Source organism: Lemur catta, chromosome 25 (assembly GCF_020740605.2).
Source record: "Lemur catta isolate mLemCat1 chromosome 25, mLemCat1.pri, whole genome shotgun sequence".
Taxonomy (NCBI): Eukaryota; Metazoa; Chordata; class Mammalia; order Primates; family Lemuridae; genus Lemur; species Lemur catta.
Window position 1 is genome coordinate 6967708 of NC_059152.1, and position 21426 is coordinate 6989133.

Here is a 21426-nt window from a genome sequence, read left to right on the forward strand (position 1 = left end):
GATACAGTAGAAGGAAGGATTATTAAATGGAAGATAGATCTGTAGGAAATATCTAGCATAAAGTGGGATGGATGGATGAAAAATATATTTTTTCATTGAAAATTCTACATTTTTGGCTTTCTATGGAAAGTCAAATTTTTGTCAACATTGAGTCTATATTCCTCAAAGCTTTAGTTGGCATGAGCTGATGAAGTGCTCCCTATAAAGGAAATGTCCTCCTTTCTGCCACTGAGGCTGAATATCAGATGTTATGGTTTATATCATCCCTGCTCTGCTCCACTCATTTACGGTACATGCTGGGCATTCTAGGAATTTGAGTTCATGGTCCATGTTATGTTCCAGCCACAGAGTAGAGAACAAGATAGATATAAGCACTACCCTCAGAGAAAAGAACCAATAATCACATAAATAATTAGAATTGTGGTAAATACTCTGAAGGAAAAGTACAGGATGCAAAGAAACCTATCATAAATTTCTCATTGGGAGGCAGGGAGGGTTTCCCCCAAGGAAATGTTATTTAAGCTAAGATCTAAGGATAATAAGATTTAGCCAGTTGGAGGCTTGGGGTGGGGTGTGTGTTGGGGGAGATGATGGGGGGAGAGGGTGCAGGCACATGAAATAGCACATGTAAAAGTATGTGCTTAGCCGGGAGATCTGGGCAGGAGTGAGGACTTGAAGAAAGCTAGTAGGGCTGAAACACAGACATGGACAGGGGCTGTGTTATATTGGGCCAGTGAGTCTGAAAAACTATACAGGATTTTGGATGGCCCTGTGGACCGAATAGCTAAGAAGGACCAACACATTTCATGGTGACTTAATGGTATACCAATTTGGCCCTTCTGAATCTTCTGACTGAAATAATCCATCACTGTGTGAAATCAAGTCGTTAAGTATAAGATGACTAGCTGACTTTTAGCCAGGTAGACAAGCTATTGACTTGGCATGATGAAGCATCGCTGAGTTCATTTTGATGCCTTGTTCCGCCCCCCTCTGTGTCTTAGCTGCACGTGTCCTCTGCTTGGAAAAGTGTGGGAAGCCGACTTGGAAACTTGTCGGTTGCTTATCCAGAGCCTGCAACTCCAGGAAGCCAGTGGAGGCCCATCTGTGGAAGATGAGAGGCAGGTGGAGGATGCAGAGGGGGCTGTCCGTGCAGACACTGCAGCCGTCCACCCCAGGCCCCACTCCGAAGACGAGAGGAAGACCCCTTTGCAGGCATTTGAAGAATGGAGGGCTCCCCCGATCCCCTCTCCGCATGGCGCTGCAGGAGAGCAGAAGGAGGTCGGTCTGTCCTTTCCCCACAGCCCGCTGAGCTGTCCTCTTTGGGGTGCTTTGGGACCACGTTCCAAATGGGGGCAGTGAATACCGGGAGGGCTTCCCATCCAACCATACTAGCTCTGTAAGGTTTTAATAACTCTTGAATAAGAGTACAAGATAATGTAGAATGTTTGTAGACGTTTAAAATATACAAGAGCAAAAAAAAAAAATCTTTAGAATATTTAGTTCTGTTCTCATTCTAATTTAACGGCTAGAGTTAGAATATACAGTCGAATATAGCATACATTACATATATCCTATATATAGCAAATAGTTATTGCATATGCTATATATTATATGTCATGTAGGGTATTTAATTATATATTTATAATCTATATATTACAATATTAATATTTATTAGAATGAAACATTCAAATATATGCATACATCCCGTTAATTGTTTTTGCTAAAACCAGATCACAATGAATGTTTATAATGTACTCTTTCCATAAAAACAACAACTAACACTTGGCCGGAGATATATGTATTACAAATTAAAATGTAGTTTTATTTAACTCTCCCTTCCCCTGCCCCTTCTCGCAGTCCCTCTCCCACCCCAGCGGAAGTCCTTTCAGTGACAGGCCCTAGGAATTTCCCCCCATTTCTGTTCCGTGCCCTGAGGCTTCCGAGCTCTCTGCCTGGCCAGGTTCTCCAGTGTTCTGAGTATGAAAAGGAAATAAAAGCGTGGGGCACCTGGAAGAACGTGCCACTTGGCCTTCAGGTTTCATGGTTGATGTTAGATGTTACCTGTGCCAGGACTCACTGCAGGTGGGTGGGGAGAGTGCTGCCCGCCCCCCAGGCTGGCCCCGTGGCTCGTGTCCTGTCTGCAGCACCATGCTCTTTGCAGAGCAGGCACTTGTGTGGTCAGTCACTGCCTTCCGGGCTGCTTAAAAAACTGACCTTTGACCCTGTATTTGCATTGAATGACATTATAAGAAAGCAGCTATTGCCACTCTGAATCCCTGCTGGCTCAGTACAGTAGGCTCTACCCTGAGCTACCAACCTCTGAACACCTTTGTTAACCCAGGTCAGACAGGAAAGCCTGGCCCCCAGTGCTCTGGGTAGACGGAGGTGTTGAAAACCTACCACCTGCTGCAGGTGGACGGCGTGGAAGAATATTCCGGTGTGGAGGGAAGTGCAGCCTAAGCAAGGGAATAGGAGCCCAGGGTGGAAGGAACCGCAGGCTCTGGGGACAAGTCTCTGAAGGTCGGGCTGGCTCTCCAAGGTGAGCTACCCGGAGAAGCTTGGGATGGGGCCAGCGGCAGCCAGGCCAGCTGTGTGATGCAGTCAGTGATGGGTCACTGACTCTGCCGGAGGTCAGGACTGATTCAGCAGAGCAAGTGTCAACCAGGAATTTCCTCCCTTCCCCCCCTCCCTCCTGTAGGGGAGGAAAAATAATATCTTTCCCTCGCCCATGGAAAGGAATTTGAGAGGGGTGTGATGGAAATCTTCTGTATCCCAAGAAGAGAAAGATTCAACAAAGGGAAAATCCTGCTTGTCCTGCAGCCCAGGATTTTAGACGGCTGAAAGCAGAGAAATGGCAACTAAGGGTCTCATTAGAAAGGTGTCTTTGTTTTCCTGCCTGTGTTTTCGGGAAGCCATTGCCGTCCGAGTACTTGTGCATTTATCCCCCTGGCTAAAATGTCTGTTTGCTTTGCAGCTCTGGGCTGGTTTAGCTTTGGAGCTCCCCGCTGGGCCCTGGGCCGTGGCCATCCTGGGCCGGTTTCTCTATTGAAGCACGATGCCCTGAAGGCAGTCAATTTCTTTTTGACCCAAATCTTCCATGAAAAATTGCTGACTTCTTATAGACGTCCACAGGGAGATGGGTTTTCAAAGCCTTTGCTGTGCTCATCTGGCCGATGCGGGGCCGTGCATTCTGGTGGTACTTTGTTCTCACAAGCGCTTTGTCATTAATTAAACCCTTCCCTGTGTTTATGGTCCCTGCCAGGCCGTGAGCGAGCGCCATTTCCCCATTTTACAGCCAGGCCCATTAAGGCAAAGTAAGTTGCTCTGGGCTTTGTTGCAGAGGAAGTCTATGCACTTCCTCGAATTGCAAGAGCCCTTTTCTTTTTCTTTCTTTTTCGGTTTCATTGCAGCTCTCCTCCGAGCCTTTCCGCCTTTCCGAGGACTCTGGAAACAATCAGCTGCTGTTGGCCCAGGTTCACAGATGTCACAGAAATTGCACGGGGGCCAGACAGGAGCTGGGGAACTCCATGAGCCAGGCTTCCTTGGCTGGGAAGTTGCTCTTTGAAACTGGCTGTTCTGCCCATTTTACCTGCGCAATTTTTTCTTTCCTGTCTGCGACCCTGTCCTGCTGGGGTGCTTTCTGTTTCTACATGCTGTGCTCGCCTCCTGTGGAGCTCCCTAGGCAGTGTCACTCCCCACTGACTTCTCAGCCCAGCTGCTTCCTTTCTGAGCCAGTCGCTGCCACCAAAGAGGCAACGTCACTCGTGCCATCCCAGGCAGTGTTTATGAAAGGAATTAGCAATGTGAGACAATCCACCCATGCAGCTCCATTTGTTCGGATTTACGTCTCCAAAGCTCGTTGTAAGTTTAGGAGCAAAAAGGTGTGATACATTTGCTCACCCATCGTAAGGGTCGCAGCCTGACTCTCCTATAACAAAAGATAAGTTAATAAGAGAAAAGCGTAACAAATTTATGTAATCAAAGTTTTGTATGACACGAGAGCCTTCAGAAACGAAGAGCCGAAGACCTAGGGAAAATTGTGTATTTTTGTGTTTAGGTCTAATGAAGAATCAGTAGCTATGAAGAAAGAGATTGGACAAAAGAGGGTGATCTAACGGTAATAGACCAGTGAATGTTTATAATGTACTCTTTGCATAAAACAGCAACTAATACTTGGCCGGAGATACATGTATTCTCCCAGGGAGAAGCGAGAGAGTGACCTTGCCAGGATTTATGGCTTGCTTTGTGGGGAGAAGAGTCCTGGTTTCTTATGAACCCAGCTTGGGGAAGAGGAATTCTGGTTTCTACGGCTTGCATCTGGGGTTGGGAGACAGGAGGGCCGGAGAAGACCAGAGAGACCTTGCACCCGAGGCTTCCCAGTTTCCTTGAGTCCAAAGTGCTCTGTGAGCCAAAGTGCCACGGTTTGGGGTATCATGTTCTAGGCCCCAACGCAGGCATCTCCGTTCCTTTTTACTCAATGTCATGTGAAAAGCAAGCTGGAAAAGGGGATCCATGATGAAGACATGTGTCCTCCTCATCTTAAACTGATTCCTCATTCTAGAAAAATCTCTCACGGACAAAAGTGCTTCCTCTCCTGTCGCGGCAGGTGCGGATCTGATTCTGTCTTTTCTCTGTCGCTTACTGGCTCTGCGAAAGCTGGAAACTCACTTTGGCTCTCCAAGAGGCACGTCCCAAACTACGTGATCTCTTGATGTCTCTCTTCCACCTCCAAGTTTATCCGATGACAAGGGACAGATGATCACGTACCTATCAGCTGGTGTAACGACTTTCGGGAGAAAGCAAAGAGCTGGAGCGTGAGGAAAAGTTCTACCTCCACTGCATTTCGGAGTATTGCAGACCCAGCTGCCTCACCCAAGAGTAGAGCAGCAGAAGCAATCAGGATGCAATCAGGATTGGTGATTGGAGAGTTAATTAAAAAGTCAGAAAAGGCAGAGAATCATAGAAAATGATACATGTGCATTTTAAACCTTTTTTTTTTTTAACTGAAAATATACACATTCGTTTGCCAATCATTTGATACAGGACCAAGGATTCTTTTTTTCTGTCTGTGGTCTACTGATTGGCTTTTTGCATGGCCCTTGTTCCGTAAACCTGAGCCGTCATGCATCACCTACAATTTCTAGTTCTGGTGTCTTTAAGGAGGACTGGAAATTTAGAGAACACTTGCCACGCCATCCGCCCACTCTTAACTGCTACTGAGTCTTTCCAACGTTTTCAACTTGTTTTTTTATGGAGACAATCACTTTCTTTTCACACTAATATTTCATTGCTTTACGTAGTATTTAATTAAATTATATGATTCGGCTTTTTAAACACAACTGGCAGAAATGTGAATAGGTTTAGAAACAGGGAAACACGCACAACTGGAGCAACAGGAAGGGAAGCGTGCTAGCTAAGCAGGGCCCCGCCCTGGCCTGGCCTTGCTCACCGGGTTTGGTGGAGGGAGCAGAGCTGGGGGACAGGCTCAGTCCCTAAGAGAGGAGCTGCTTCTGCAGTCCATGAGCTGGCTCCCGCTGGTTCTCTCAGTTAATTAATGTCCTCAGCTTGTCAGCTCCCTTCCCCTGCCCGAGGGAAGCCAGTGGACTCCTCTGATCTGCCGCTTTCCCTCCTTTTGGAACATTGTGGAACCGCCTCCGTGCTCCAGGGCCTAAGTGCGGTACTTCTTCCACTAATTAAAAATAGCTCTGCACTTCTGAGGAAGACACCCTCGGGGCTCCTGGAGACCGCTTTCACCTTGGAAACTCCTTGTCATTGGCTGAGGAGGACTGAGGGATCGATGGCAGGATGGTCACCACCTGGCCGGCATCTACGGCCGGCTCTACGCAATGAATGCTCAGCCCTGTCCTCGGGGTAGCTGAGACTTTTAATCTGGGGTTTCCCATTTCCGGAAAATGAAGGAACACGCTGCCCCCGTCATCATACCTAGGCTGTGTCTGATATCCCCACCTCTTGGGGGCCAGGGCCCCTAAAGTTAGGAGCTTCCCGTCACCTGGAAGGAAGGTAACTGTGAGACATTGCTACCCTTCCTAGCTAGGAGCAGAGGGTTCTGGACTGGAGTTCTGTGAAGCTCCTGCCTGGGACTGTCTCACCTCTGCGCAAGGCTCACTGCGCCCCCTTTCCCAGTGGGTAATGTGCTGCCTTTCTGTTCTGTCGACGTTGCTATTTTTTCTTTGCCCACCACTGGCCACCACCCTCCCCACCCCATTTATGTATTGGAGCCATTGCTTAAGGCAAAGAAGATCTCATTTTGCAGACATAATGAGGGGCCCGAGCCCAGCAAGCTCGAGTGGCAGTGTGAGAAAGAAGAGTAGTCCTTTGCTCTTCCTCTTAGTCTGAGGGATGCATCACAGCACCTTGTGATGCAAACAGATGTCACCAACCCGAGTATCCCCATCTCTTTGCAGGGAGCTGCAGGTGCCTGACATTTTGCAGAGTGGGAAGCATGCTCTTGCTCGGAAGGGCTAACATCTAGAACCAGTTTTAAACGGCATTTAAAAACAGGAATTATCTTAGTTTCACAGTTGCACAGTTTACAAAAGACACTGAGAAATTTGATTTTTTCTTTTAAATCTGAAATGAGCAGGGGTGAACTCTGGCATTTGATTCGGTTCTTACAGTTCCTCCTTACTCTTTGCAGTTCGGTATTTCTTAGCAACAGGCAGGCACCTCAGAGAGCATGTTCCCTGAAAAAGAATCCCCAACTGCTGCTCATTTATATTTTCTTGTACAAAAAGGTCTTAGGGTTTGATGTTACTATCCCCAGAATGTGAATCCTTCTGTTAAATGGAGATTGTTTAGGTAGTAGCTGATGACATGAATGTCATCTACAAACAGATTTTTTTTCTATAAAGTTCTAAGAGGGTGTTGGTTTTGTTTGACTGATGCTCAAGCTCAGTGTGCTAAAATAGAAAAGCTGTCCAAACCCTCCTGAGTGATCTTGTAATATGAAATACAGCTTTTAGAAGATTGTCCTTCATGTACATGAGAAACCACAGGGCAACGAACACATACCAAGTATCAGGTAATTTCTGTTTTTATCAATCTGTTTGGTGCTGTTAATTAGCTTTATTCAGAGCTTGTTTCTCCAAGCCTTTTTGGAAACAAGCATGCAGGCACTTGAAGGCAATTCATTGCTTGCTCTGAGCTAAAGAGGTCTAAATATTTCAGATGCTTTCCTTACCACTTACGACATCTGGATGCTTTAAAAAGGAATATCCACTTACTCAGGGTGTGACCATGCACTTTGGATATTTGAATGAATACTTGTATTATAAAGAGTAATAAAGATGCCCCCCTAGTGTCCTAATTGGTGCCTCCCTGCTTACTGGCATGTACACGGTGACTGCAGAACCCAGCGTCTATGTGGACAGATGAATACTTACTATAAAATCCACTTCAAATCGATGTGCAAGATACTCTTTGTGATACGGAAGGCGTTTGTCTGGGGTAAATATTCTTTATGTCGACAATAGTTTAAAAAGAAAGAGAAAACCGTATAGCATTTCTGAAATGCACTTGCCAAGCAAATATTTTGGGAAACAGCCCAAAGGAACATATGTGAGGCTGTGATTTTAATACGGAACCAAGCAAATGCTTTAATGCGTCGGCGAAGCTCACGGATGGCGGAATCACATCTGGTTTACCTCAAGCTGGAGAAGAGGGAATGAGACTTTAACATAACAGACATCATGAGGTTCGAGCCGCATTTTTGGCTTGTAAGTCTGTATGTGCGCAGTGCATGGTTTTTTATTTTTTAACTTTTTAAAAACTTAGAGATCGCTATGGCTTGGAAATCTGTAAACACAGATGGCTTGATAGCTACAAGGAAGACGGGACGGCTCTGTCGTCACCTGTCCTTTCTTTATTGTGTAGCCTGTGACTTTCACTGCAGGAATTAAATATGTTTGTGGATAGGCAACTACTGCTGATGCCTTATCACATGGCCGGGAGAAACAGGGACCTGGGGCAGTCAGCTGAGCTATAGCAGAGAGTGTGTGCTCCAAGATGAAGGCTCACGCTAGTGGTACCAGTCCTTCCCCTACAGCACAGACCCCTGGCAAGTGTGGAAGTAATTCATGATTTTACAGCATAGCATCTAGCACAGTGCATTTGCCGCACAGAATATAGACCTAAAAGTTACCCGTTGGTTTTCTCAGATTAATCTTAAAACCATAGCAGGACTTCTTACTCCAGTTATGAGATTTTTCTTGCTCTATTGCTGGACACTTTTGCAGACCTCCTACTGTCTCTCCCTTTAGAACGACTTCTGACAGCATTTTAAGAAATCAATTGTTTGAATCGTCTTGATCCAGTGACTTAACCCAAGGTGCAGCCCGTCTGCTCAAATTTGCGGCAGATCCATCCACTGATCAATAACATTTCTAAAAACCTACATGCTGTTTGGTGTGGAAGACTCTCCTAAGCAGAGCTGGCAGCACAGTAGAACCAGCTACCCAGAAATTTACCTTCAACAGTTTCCTATTCCACGTGCATTTTCTATTCAGAGTAGAAATAATGAATGTGATTTCCTCATCACTAGATATAGCCTGATGGGATATTGCTACCAGATACTTGCTCTTATCAAAACAATCATTATTTTTACATAATATATTCCCTACCCTTGGAATATGAGCTCTGGTTTTAAGAAAAGTGCTGATATTTTCCAAATGTCATAGGTAGAGACTTAGTCTTGTTTATGGGAAATTTAACTTAAGTAAAAAAGTCCTTGGAGACCCTGGCTATGGCATTACTGACTCTGTGTTCACCGGTGCATGTGGTGTAGACATCTGCTTAGGCTAGCATTTGAATGCATTTTGGGATGGGAGTGTACACTTTTATAGACAAATGTTTTCAGAAAGTTGCTTTAATGGGAAAATCCTGCCCAACAGAGGAAATCCTATTTTCTGTTTTAAATCACACTCTCTGAATTGGGTGAGCAGGACAGAAATTTGACATCAGCTCTAATTCAACACAGCTGAACGTTTCTGTCCGACCATTCAGGCCTACAGGTTTTGATCACGAGGTGAGTGAAGCAAATTATATCTGCAATACTGCCTGGCCGAGTCGGCGCTACTGAATCGTACCCACGTGGAGGGACAGCAGGGAAGATCGTAGGCTCTTTCTGAGGCCAATAAAAGACACATGTGTGGCAGTACCGCGGCGGGCAGGCCGGACCCCACGGCTGCCCTGGTGGCAAGGGCACTGTCGCAGATGAGGCTGGTCTTGGCTGCGCTGAGGCAAAGACACGTGTTCAGCGTCCAGAAGGGTTCTGATTGCCAGTGATCCTGCCTGGCTGTCCACACCCTGGTGAGAGGATGTCTTGGATAATTCAGTCTGAGAAACAATGTGGCTTCCTCAAGACCTGGTAAGATCGAAGAGTCTCCCTTCATTGCATTAACAAATATTTACTGAGCACTTTTTAGGAGCAAGGCAGGTGTCAGTCGCTGGAGCTACAGAGGCTGCAGGACACCAGGCTGTTGTTGTCGAGTGGGGGGGACAGGCAGTTATATACACAGGGAGGAAACTTCTCCACCCAGAGGCGGGTGGGGTGGGAGACTCAGGATTGAAATTGTCCTGGAAGAAGTGGGGTCTGCAGGGCTTTGAAGAGAGAGGCTGTTGGCCAAGCGGAAGAACTCAGCCATCAGCCCGCTTATCTCTTGCAATGACTTTTCATTCTGACCCAGGGGAAACAGTTACTCCCAGGGCTAAGGATGGGATGGGTGTTTAGGAAGGAAAAAAATAATAATAATAATTTGAATTGCTGAAAAGACTGCCTGACAGGACAAATTACTGGAGAGTTTTTAAAGACACTTTGAAGTGCCAAACAACTTGTATTTTAAATGATCCATTCGGAGTTGCAAATCCTGCCAAACTCCATTTCAGCTGGGAATCCCAGCGACTTTGTAGTGGGTGGTATTTTTAATTATCGAGTATCAGTCATGAGGGTTTTCTTTCCTTTTCTTTTCTTTTTTGCCACATTTTAATTTAAAAGTAAAAATGGTTGCAAAAGTTACCAGTTGCCCATGGCCAGGAGCCCAGTGTGTGAAGAGCTAATGGACGTGGTTCATTTGGAAGCCACGGAGGGATGAGAAAGGTGAGACCAGAGACTCAGATTCCTATTCAAGAGAAGGAACTCTCACCACCTTTCCCGCGTGCCCACCTGCTTTCCTCCACCTCCAGCCTGGTGTCTTATAGACGTGTGTGGGTGGGTGGATGGTCCTGAGCTCACCACTGCATCCCAGGTCATTGTGGTTGTCATCATCACCACCTCCTATCAGTAGGAGTCTGAGTCCTGGGGGACCAGTCTCTGTTAGAGAGGCTGAGCCCTCCAGGAATTGGGGTTGACTTTGCAGAGTTCTGAGGGTGGACGGGGAGAGTCGCTGTGTCTTCAGGTGCTGTTTGCATCTCTGATTACTTTCCATCTACACTTTGCCCAAGTCACGTGACTCTTTGAGCCTCTTTTCTTGCGTGTGAAAGAAGGAATTGGACTAGATGGTTCCTAAGACCCCTACCAGCTCCAGCGCTCTCTGCCTCTAGGCGTGAAGACCCTCAGGGAGGGCTGGTGATGTTTTTACTACCCCTGGCTGCGGCAGCCCTTTGAGAGCCTTGCTCCAGTGTGTTCTTTCAAGCCAGTGGGGGGCTTTGAGATCCCACTGGCTTGAGAGAACACGCTCGAGCGAGGCTCTCAAATCGATGGAGAAACCAGAGGTGGCGTAGCATGCTTGATGCTTCCTGCAGAGACTGTAACGAAGAGATGCTCACGTACCAGGAGGACATGGCCACTAAAATAGGGCAGCAATTATGTCCTTCCCTCTAGGCGGTGGGTGTGCCCCAAAGCCAGTGTGAGAGCCCAGGAGACAGGAATCCCTTCATCTTGTGTCTTTCTGCCTCTCAGGATGTCAGCACCTTGCTGTGCCGAGTGTCCGCTAAAGAAAGAGCCATTTCTGCCAAAGCCAGAAGAAAGTGAGGCTCTGTGGGTCTTACTGTAATCCAATATGTTGGAGTCACCGTGCTATGTCTTTCTGAGGAATTTTCTAGGAGACTGTAAATTTTGACTATTCTTAGTTTATATCCACACATACCCCACCCCTGTGCCCTCCCCCCCGCACCCCCCGAATATGTGCCTGCCCTGTTTCATAACTTGCACATTGAATCAGGAGCCAGGGATCTGGGGACCAGGGACCAGGGACCAGCGAGCAGTGGCAGTGGCTGCTCATTGTAGTGTCTTTTCTGCACTCCCCGGCCTGCTGGCCACAGTGCAGGCATGGCTAGGAGCTCCCCTCCCCGAGCCCAGTCTGGGCATTGGCATTTCAGTGAGCCTCGGAGGTCTAGTCAGCCGTGGCAACCACTCCCTAGGTCGGGACAGTGAGGATGCTCTGTCTGATACATTTTACAGCAGTCCTGTTCTTTCACGCAGGGTCCTCTGTCGGGAATAACCCGTGTAGCCCACTGTGTCAGCTACTATGGCTGCATACAGGTCACTCCAGACTTAGTGATGTAAAATAACCGTTTATGAGATGCATGGATCTGTAGGACGGGCATTGGGCGGGCGCAGTGGGGAGGATGTCTCTGCTCCACTACGTCCAGCCGAATGACTCAGAGATGGGAGCAGGGGTCCCCTAAGGCTGTTCACGGGGCCCTGAGCCAGGGCTCTCAGCCAGGCACCTCACACAGCCTGTCCTTGTGGATCGGGCTGCTCACAGCACACAGGCCGGGTTCCAGGGTGAGTGATCTGAGAAGACATGTCGCTCGGTATGACCTGGCTCTGCAAGTCGGGCAGTGTCACCTCCGCTGTGTTCTATTCATTGAAGAAACCTCCAGGGCCATCCAGGTTCAAGGGGAGAAGTGATCAACTCTGTCTCTGGACGGTGGAGAGGCAATGCCATGCGAGTGCGTGTTGCTGAAGCCACGCAAACGCTCTGCCATCGCTGGGCACAGCGTAGAAATGGACGAGAACGTTCTGCGGGGCCCCTGATTTAAGGGATAACAGGCAGAGCCTCGGGAACTTTGTACCGCTGATACCCCTGTCCCTGCTGCCACTCTGCCCTCTGTGGACAGACAGGATTTCTTCAGACAGAGCAGAATTTTTCATCAGATTGACAGCAATATGTTAATCTGCCTCTCATCAGCTGTCAGTTCTTTAGCTGAGGTGTAAATTACTTGTATTACCAAGATTCTAAATGACAGTGCTATAATAAAGCAATAAATCCCTCCAATAATACTCACCTGGGTCTTCAGGATCAGAATCTGTCAGGCCAACAGATAGCAGTTTCAGTAGGAAACTTGTTTTTCGGAAGAACAGCTCCGCAAGAGAATGCCAGTTGGAACTTCTGTTACTAGACATGGTGCCTTGAGCTCTCTGAGCTTCTTTTATGCCACTTTCTTTAAAAAGAAAAAATTTCAGGTGAATTTCTTCCATGCTTTTTCATTATGGTTTGAATTAGTGTTTTTAGTAATTTTTTTCTTAATTATATTTTAGAGATTTGGAAAATTCAGGAAAGTATAGAAAAGAAAATAAAGATTTCCAATAATATCGTTCCCCAAGATAATTGTACATTTTTTAGTGCTTTGCCTATTTATTTTCTCATATCGAATGTTCTTACATTAAAAATGGTTCTATCGACTAAATATTACAAACCTAATGTACCAGAACTTAGTTTACCCATTCCCTGTATTGCTGGATAGTTATTTCCTCTTTCTCATACTTTCAACACCATTATCTTTGCATAAATAAAATCTTGTATTTCTATTTGATATATATAGCCATATATGATTGGTATTTTTCCATGGTTATTACAAAGGCTTAATACAAATTATTTCAATTTAAATATACAAATTATTTCTTTCTTATAGATTCCGGGAAGTGGGATTGTTGGGACATAGGATATGAACAATTTGAAGTGCTTGTGACATGGTCTGAAATTGCTCTCCAAAATTTACACCGTCACTATCAATCTGCACATCATTTTAAAAGGAAAACAGACAGGGATTATATGTTGGGGGGGTGGAATGTAAAGCTATATTTTAAATTCATTTTATTCAGCTTTGATTTCATGTTTGCTATAGCCTTAAGATGAAGATTGAGTTATTTGATTTTTTGTTTGAGTGTCTTAAATTCCTGGGTTTCGTGTTCTGAGTCTACGTGTTTTTTCTGTTTAAGTGTGTTCTCAGCCATGTACCGTTTCCCACTAATACTGTGTTATTCTCCTTCGTGTATGACTTGTGGTTTCACTACTGCCAATCATGTTTTCTCCAGATGTTCTTTTTCTTAGCATCTCACTTGTTTCATCCATGACTATGGTGTATCTCCCTGCCCATTGGCTTACGTGTAGACAATGGACAATGCAATCTGTCTACCCCTAATTCCACACCTTTGAATGATAATGGTGCTACTTTTAGGATCAGTGAAATACGTGTGTCTGTGATTTTTATGTATTTGCTGTCTTCTTATCACTGTTATGGTCAATTGTGAGCAAACTTCACGCATGCTTCACATTAAAGCTCGTTTAATTGTGTCCATATGTCCTCAAAATTGTGTTATTTTCACTAGATTTCTTTTCTTTTGTATATATGTTTACTTGCAGTAAACTGGACTTCTCTAATACTTATAATAGTTATTTATAATTCCCATTAACACCATTTTATTCTAATATAGTTGACCATTTGGTATATAAACTTTAAACCGTTCTGGAGCTAATATAGCAAATGTCAAGTTGCATACCTGGATTTAATTGTCATTCATGGGCTCTGATTATAATGTGATATAACAGGTGATCTCCAAGAACTTTTTAACAGGAAATATGACCACACCTGGGCATTTTGTGGCTATCCTTGGGTATTAATTACAGCTTTTATAGTAACCTTGCAGTATAATCTGAATACATATCTTAATTCTTTCCCTTTTGCAAAATTCTCTTTAGTATACCTTCTAAGCTTTACATAATAGGCTGGGAAAATACTACCTTTACATTTGGTTAAGTCTTAATTCTGAGCTCATTTCTTGCCTTTCCCAGCTTTATTCTAAGAGTCCTTATTTTCTGCTCTCATTTTCTTGACCTTGTTTGTTCACAAGTCCGTGACCTTCTATATGCCTGGGATTCCCGTGGGGACTTTGGGATGAACGACTAAGCCATGGTCCCTGCCCACAGGGAGTTTATACTCACTTGAGAGGACACAGAATATCTGCACCACAAGGTGGAATTATTATTTGGGGGCCTTGCGGAGACGGCTGGTTTTGGAGAAGAATGCAGGAGAATGCACAGGTGCAAAAGCAAGAAGGCAACGGGGTCAGTCCAGCCAGCAAAGGTGGGGTTGTATCTGGGAGACTAGAAGGACATGGTTGAATGGTGTCAGGTCACACAAGGGCAGAGTCTGGACTCTGCTCTTGGTGATTTTGTGCAGGAAAGTGACATAAAGAGGGCTCTTTTCTGGCTCATGTGTGAGATGTAAGTTGGAAGGGGAAACATTAGAGAAGGGAGCTCAAAGACTCAACTGTTCTTTCATGAAACCAAATACTACTCTGTGTCTGCCGCATGCCAGACACTGTGCCAGGAGCTACAGACCCGGCAGCAAGCAAGACATCGTCACCCTGCTCTTGTCATCATGGGCATACGCTCCTGTGCATGGTGGTGGTGGCAGTGGGTATATGCACAGTACACACCTCATGGCATTTAAAGTCTCGTTAATATTCTAGCCTTCCAGGACTGTGGCCACAACAGTGTTCAGTGCCCTGTTAAATCCCTGTGCCTTTAAGGGAATGTCCCTTTGTCCTTACAGGTCGGCCCTGTTGCTCCTGGGATGCCCTCTCCCCTTTTACTAGGATTCATATGAAATCGTGGGTTTGCCCACAGATGCGGTGGAGAGGTTCAGGCTTCCCCGTTGGCAAATCCACGTCAGGAGCTGGCATACTGGAAGCAGCACCTTGAAATGACCGGATAAGGGAAGTGACCTGGGGAGTTGTGTAGATGCAGCTCAGCATTCGGTAGTAACTTGAAATCGGTTCATGTCTTCTCGAGAACGGTCTCTATTAGAGGAAGACAGAGGCTCTGGCACGATTCCGACTGAGGCACAGTAGCTGGGGTGTTCTTTCAGGAAATCTTCCCTTCATGTACTGTCTGCGTTTGTGGCCCTAAAAGTGTCCACAGCTTACAAGTGATCTTTTTCTTTTTTCTCTGGCCAGGAATCTTACGTCCTCTCTGCAGAACTTGGAGAAAAATGTGAAGCTATAGGCAAGAAGTTAATGCACTTGGAAGATCAGCTTCACACAGCGATCCGTAGTCATGATGAAGATCTCATTCATATCCTTTTCCTCTTGCAGATCAAGCAGCTGTGAGGTTATTTTGTAAAAGAGAGTCTTCAAAAAAAAAAAAAAAAAACCCACGCAGTTTTTCCATGCCTCAAGCATGGAACAAACACACGCTGCCGCTATTTATAGCACAGCGCACCTCGATCCCTGAGATTATCAAGTATGCAATGGTTAATCTCTAGCTTTTGGCAAGCAATTCAGTATTTTTGATTATTAAACACAACCACCAAAAATTAGCCACGAAGTTTGACACGCACACAATGAAGCTAAATCACGTGTGGTTTTCAGTGGGTGTAAAGCCAGCTCTGTGTGGTCCTGGTAAAAGAAAACATTTGACTAGTGCAGTTTTCTACAAGCTTTTGTAACAGCATAAGATCCAAATACGTCTTCAAATTTCCTTATCTAACAGTTCTGCCTGGTAACAGGTAGTAGCATATCAAAATTAACAGGACTTTAGATCATTCCTTTGCAATTTCTAACCATGTGCACATGGTTGAGTTCAATCTAGTCCTTTATGATTTCTAATAATAGGATTTTCTTGCACTGGATTCAATATCCTGGTGTCACACCTGCAAACACCGGCATCAAAACCAGCTGTCAGTGAACAAGATGGCGCGAGGACATACTGGCTTTGGTATGCGTCCCTATGAACCGCTCCATCCCATGTTGGTCTGTGGGTGCAGCCAGTTTGTCACCAGTTAGTTCTCTGAGAGCGGACAGATGGGGTGCTGAACCATGAAGGGACATGCGTCCCTTTCTGTATCTTTGTAGTTATTTAATCACAAGCTGACACTTCTCTGTTCATTCATTCTTTCTATTCAGGAGTAAGACTTTCATTAGATGTGTTTGTGGGAAATGTAGCTATTTAGGCCTTTGATTCTCATTGCTGTCCTAGTTTGCAGAATGCCAGTCCTTACCATGCTTTATGTGTGTGTGTGTGTGTTTAAAGTAGCTTTAAATGGTCAAGGATTCATCTTAATCTCAAGTATTCAAATCCATGACTTAATAATAATGGATTAGTGCTGTGTTTCCTTCCCTGTTATAACTTTAAATCTTTGACCTCGCTCATTAAACTTAGAGGTAATTTCTTCAACTTAATCAGCGATGATTTTCACATTGCTCAAGGTAGATTTTTCAAAGCAGACATTCTGTTCTTCATCACTTCCTGCCTCTTGCAAAACTAGTATTTAAGCTATTATTAGAAAGTTTCGCTAAGAAGCAGTGGAAGAAGGATGGCGTTTTTGTCTATTCCGTGTTCATGGGGTGACACAGATTTGAGCACTTCTAAGGGGGCATGGCGTCCAGAAAACTGGCAAGTGGCAGGTCACAGAAGAGCAACCCGCTGCAGGCAGCCACGGCATGGGGAGGAGGGCCTGTCCCCCGGCCCAGCAGGTGGGGTGGTTCCTGAGTGGGACGTACCTCGGGCGTATGTGGATTCAGGTAGCAGTTATGAGCTCAGCAGCTGCAGCCAGGGTCTGTGTTGGTCTCTTGCTTTGAAATTTTTTAGATTGTTAGTTTGATTCTAGGGAATTGAGTCTGTGTCTTACTAGAACTGGGAAGGGCCCGCTGTGTTTAAATAAGACCCTTTTAGTTTTTGCGAACCAGATCCCATAGCAGCGGGATCACAGAGAAGTGATAAAGCCTCTTTGAGCATCAAGGCCCTCATCGGTAACATCGGGACAATAATACATGCCTCTGAGGTTTTCATGGCTGTTAAATGAGGCTATTACTATATTCACGGTGTATGTTTAAGTCACAGTCCTTATGTGTAGAAAGTGCTTGGCTTTAGGTAGAAAACTATGTTGTCCAAGTCCTTCTGTCTCGCAGTTCTTCGTATCTTTGTCACCAGCTCAAACAACATCCCGTTTATAGGTAGGTCCATTCAGCTATTCTGTAATAAATGCTTGAAGGAATCCATCAGTAACCCCGCCACGCCTTATATAAACAGTCATTAAATTCTAATAAAACTTCTATAAATAGTCAGGGACTATTATCCCTACTTGACAGTTGAGAAAACCGAGGCTGGAGTTGCTTGGCTGGCCCAAGGTCCTTTCTGACGAGTGGCAGAACCTTTCAGACACAACCCCTTGGTCCTCCTTGGCCCGTCAGGGGACAGCTATGCCTGTAAGTAAACGGACAGGTCTGGTCCCTGGAGCATACAGTTACTTTAAAATTTTAAGCTATAATATAAGTATTTTAGTGAAGTTATGCTTTTGAGACTTTTGCTAATCCTTGCTGCAATAGGAGAAGATATCCTGGGGAAATGTCCAACCAGGGAAGCGCAGGTTTAGTTACTGACATGAGCTTTCTCCATCCCTCCAGTAACATCTACACCACCATCCGCATTTCAACCCAGACTTTTCTCTGAAGTGCAGGCTTTGTTCTGTGTCCCTGATTGAGAATAAATACACAGAAGGTGTCTTTGAACTCATACAAAGTGGCACTCAGATTTGAGTGGAACATTCCACCCTAAGATAGAAAGGCATGTTTACAAAGCTCTGTGGAGGCTTCCCTGCACAAACCAAAGCTGTTGTTTCCAATTAGAACTTATCTAGAGATTCAAAGAGGCTACCAGAATCCTCCAGCCAAACTCTGACTCGTTTGTAGTTCCATTTCTGATCAATGATGCAATGCTGAGTGTGGTTAAAAGAAGCACCTTGCCATCGACTAAACGGAAGAATTGCACAGTGGGTGCAATATTTTGTGTGATTCCACTGAGATGCTACCGGAGCCCACTGTGCAAACGAGGTAGACAGCAGCTGATTAATCTAAGTCCATTCTGGAATGTGATTGACGTAAGCCCACGTTGGACATCCACGTCCAGAAGATTCAACCCTGGATGCTGTGATGGATGTTCCTTCCCCACGTGGAAGGACTCTGAGCCTTTGCCTAAGCCACGTGTGTGTGTAAACACTGCCAGTGCGGCATCCACAGGAGCTAGGGATGGGTGGTGGGGTTGGGTTTCCAAACAGGTTCTCGTGGCATCCTGACTTACTATTCGAGTTTTGGGCAGGCTGCTGGGCGTCCCCTACTTTTACGAAGAAGACACGGGATTGACAAATCCAGAGAAGAGGAGGAAGCAGCCTGTGCCCTCCATCATCCTGATGGGCTCACTCAGTTACATGGAGCATGACCCAGTGACAACCCAAACCTGTCAGCTACTGCAGTGGTGGGTGTCTGAAAACAGTGCACCATTAACAGGGAGAGCTGGTGACAGAGAGGTGGCTCTCGCCGTGTGTCTGAGGAGAGGACAGGAGGTGTGACTTCACAGCCAGGCAAGCCAGGATTTCCGGGAGCATTAGTCTGGGTCTGCAATTCTGTGTCACAGTCATCTGAGGCCCTAGTTAGCAGTTACGTTTTGAAAAACATTCTGAGTGTGTGTAATGGCTCCTCCATGTTCAGAGTGCTTTAACCCAAAACCTTCCAGGTTAGGTGGATTTTCTCATTTTCTTGTTCTCCTTCAACATCCACAATACGCTTTCAAAGGAAAAGAAGTGCACCTGGGATTTGCACAGTTTGGGCATATTTCAAAGCCCCCAGGGCAGTTCTGCCTGCCTCTGAGTCTAGGTGAGATGGGCACACACTGATCCCATTTGCGCTTGTGTTTACATCCACGTCCAGGAAGCCCATGTGGAATTCCATCCTGTCTGTTTATTTGGAATGCGTGGTACCCAATTGATTAGTTTTGGTGGTGCCTGATGGCGTGCAGATACTCTAAACACATCCAGGCTCGTGCGTGCACGAACTCCACAGCTCTGTAAGGCCCCTTGTTTGGTTCAACCTTCAAATCCATAGCTTGGACAGACAAAGGTAATAGAAGTTTGGGGAGATCGCTCGGCATTTCCTGGAAATGTTTTCAGCTTCTAGAGTTGAGAAGCTGGAAAAGGGGCCACGACGCTTGTGAAGCTCCACCAATGTATTTTATAAATAAGAAAATCGAGAGCGCTAAGAGGTTGGTGGATGCAGGTATGGTGGCTGCAGCTCTTTCCTTTGGCTTCCACTTAGGCTTTGCAGAGGGAAAAGGGAGAGTTGGAGCCCCCCAGTACAGGGAGGGGCTGTCCTGCTGCTGGCTCAGCGTAACGTGGTCTTAGCACGAAGTGGGCAACACAAAGTTCCCCCGTGCAAGCATCAAATCCTTTGAACCAGGGCTTTTGTGTAGGCAAGATTTTCATCTTTGCTCTTCAAAGACTGTGACCTTCACCTCTGGCTTTTCCATGAAGATAAATTATCCAGTACGACAGGCTGTAGTGGCTACAGAGTCACTTCTTACAATGCTTGTAAGAAGAAATAATGTGGCCAATGAGAAGCGGATCCAAAGGATGTGCAGGTTGAGTATCCCTCATTCAGAATGCTTGGGACCAGAAGTATTTTGGATTTCAGATTTTTCCAGACTGTGGAATATCTGCATTATCCTTCCATACCAAATCCCCAAATCCCAAATCTAAAATGCTCCAATGAGCTTTTTTTTTTTTTTTTTGAGCATCATGTCAGTGCTGAAAAAGTTTCAGATTTTGGAGCATTTTGGATTTCAGATTTTCAGATTTGGGGTGCTCAACTTGTACTATTGTTTCTCTTTGAACCAAATTAGATCAGATGACCTGAACTCCGACTTTTGACTAAGCCATCAAAATGATCACTTGGATTGAGAGTAAAACACTCAATTGTTTTTGTATAAAAACAAAAGACTCTATTGAAAGAGTTCCTGGATCTTTTGCAAACGGCTTCCCCGAATGACAATATGGCCGTTACCACTGTATTTCTGGGGTCATGTGTCTTGCTAGTTAGTCTCACTGCTTTATGAATTGTAAACACGGACATTTTAACAGGTTGTGCACTGTTCTAATATGTGGGTAGTTGTTCCCAAGGAGGTAAAGAATAGCCTTGGGTTCCAAAGGTGTTTTAAAGATGTTAGGATGTCAATCTCTGTGACATTATTATAACTAATCTGCTGATTTTCTTAGATACCACAGAGACCTGGTGGCATATCGGCTACAAGGGAACAGAGATTTAGCTACTCAGGTTCCTAAGATACAAGCATCATAAGAATTATTCAGAAGCTCCTTTGAGACCTATTCTTACACTTAGATGGAGTGAGCACCTCTATTCCAGGTACCTAAAATTCCAATACTAGAGTTTTATTAATACTTTATTCAGGCCTTTGACAAAAATCAAGGTCAAATATGTCCATGGGCTTCAACTATGAGCTTATTGGATTAGCAATCAGATAATCTGCTTCTAGCTCTACTCACTACTTAACCTGAAGATCTTGGTCAGATCTATCAAATGGGATAGTTTGTTTTTCTGTAAGTCAACAAAGAAAATGTTGTGAAAGTATTTTTTCAAATATTTGGTCCAATATGAACGTCAGACTCATGTCCATTTCCTACTCAGTATGTCCCCTTGGCTAATAGTTTTCTCCAACTTACCATGTTCAAAATGCAATTCTCTGGCCACGCTCCCACTCCCCAAAAGAAACTCAAGCCGCTCGTTCCCAATTTTCTGCTTCTCAGTAAACTGCAGTCTGTTTTTCTAGTTCTTTGCTCAGATCAAAAATCAGGGAGTTATTCTTGATGCCTTTTCCATCTCCTCGTATTCTGCATCCGGTCTATGGTCATACACTGTTGGCTGTATCCTTGAAACACATCCGGAGTCTGGCGCCCTCTGTCACCTCCGCTGCCACTGCCCTGTCCTGGCCATGACGGTTTCTCACCTGAGAGATTGAAGTAGCCTGCTAAGGGGTCTTTCTGTGCTTCTAATCCTACCCTCCTAAGCCCATTCTGAGCATAGCAGTCATATTGATGACACTACCCCTCTGCTCCAAGTCCTCCCATGGTCCCTGTCCCACTTCAGACACTTAGCCCTGCCGGACAGACTGTCCACATTGCCTGCGTGTGCTTATTTTCCGCTGTACTCAGAGGTATCTAAACCCCGTGATAGCAGGAACTTTGGTTCAGTCCTGTGCTGCCATGTTCATAACATCTCTTAACACACAGTAGGAGCTCAGGAAACACTTGAATATTTGAATGACTGAAAGAAAGAATGAGAATCTCTATCCGCACTTCCATTCCTCCCCCTGCTCAATGGAGAAATGTTTCAAGTGG

At 45.3% G+C, this 21426-nt stretch overlaps 1 protein-coding gene across 1 annotated transcript in view; it reads left to right on the forward strand.

The window, feature by feature from the left end:
• The window catches only part of DISC1 (DISC1 scaffold protein), a 199878-nt gene that overhangs the window by 172152 nt on the left and 6300 nt on the right, over positions 1-21426 (forward strand). The window contains exons 15-16 of the mRNA XM_045537033.1: positions 1002-1278; positions 15200-15317. Of these exons, the coding sequence (XP_045392989.1) occupies positions 1002-1278; positions 15200-15317 (395 nt within the window). The remainder of the gene's footprint in view (positions 1-1001; positions 1279-15199; positions 15318-21426) is intronic.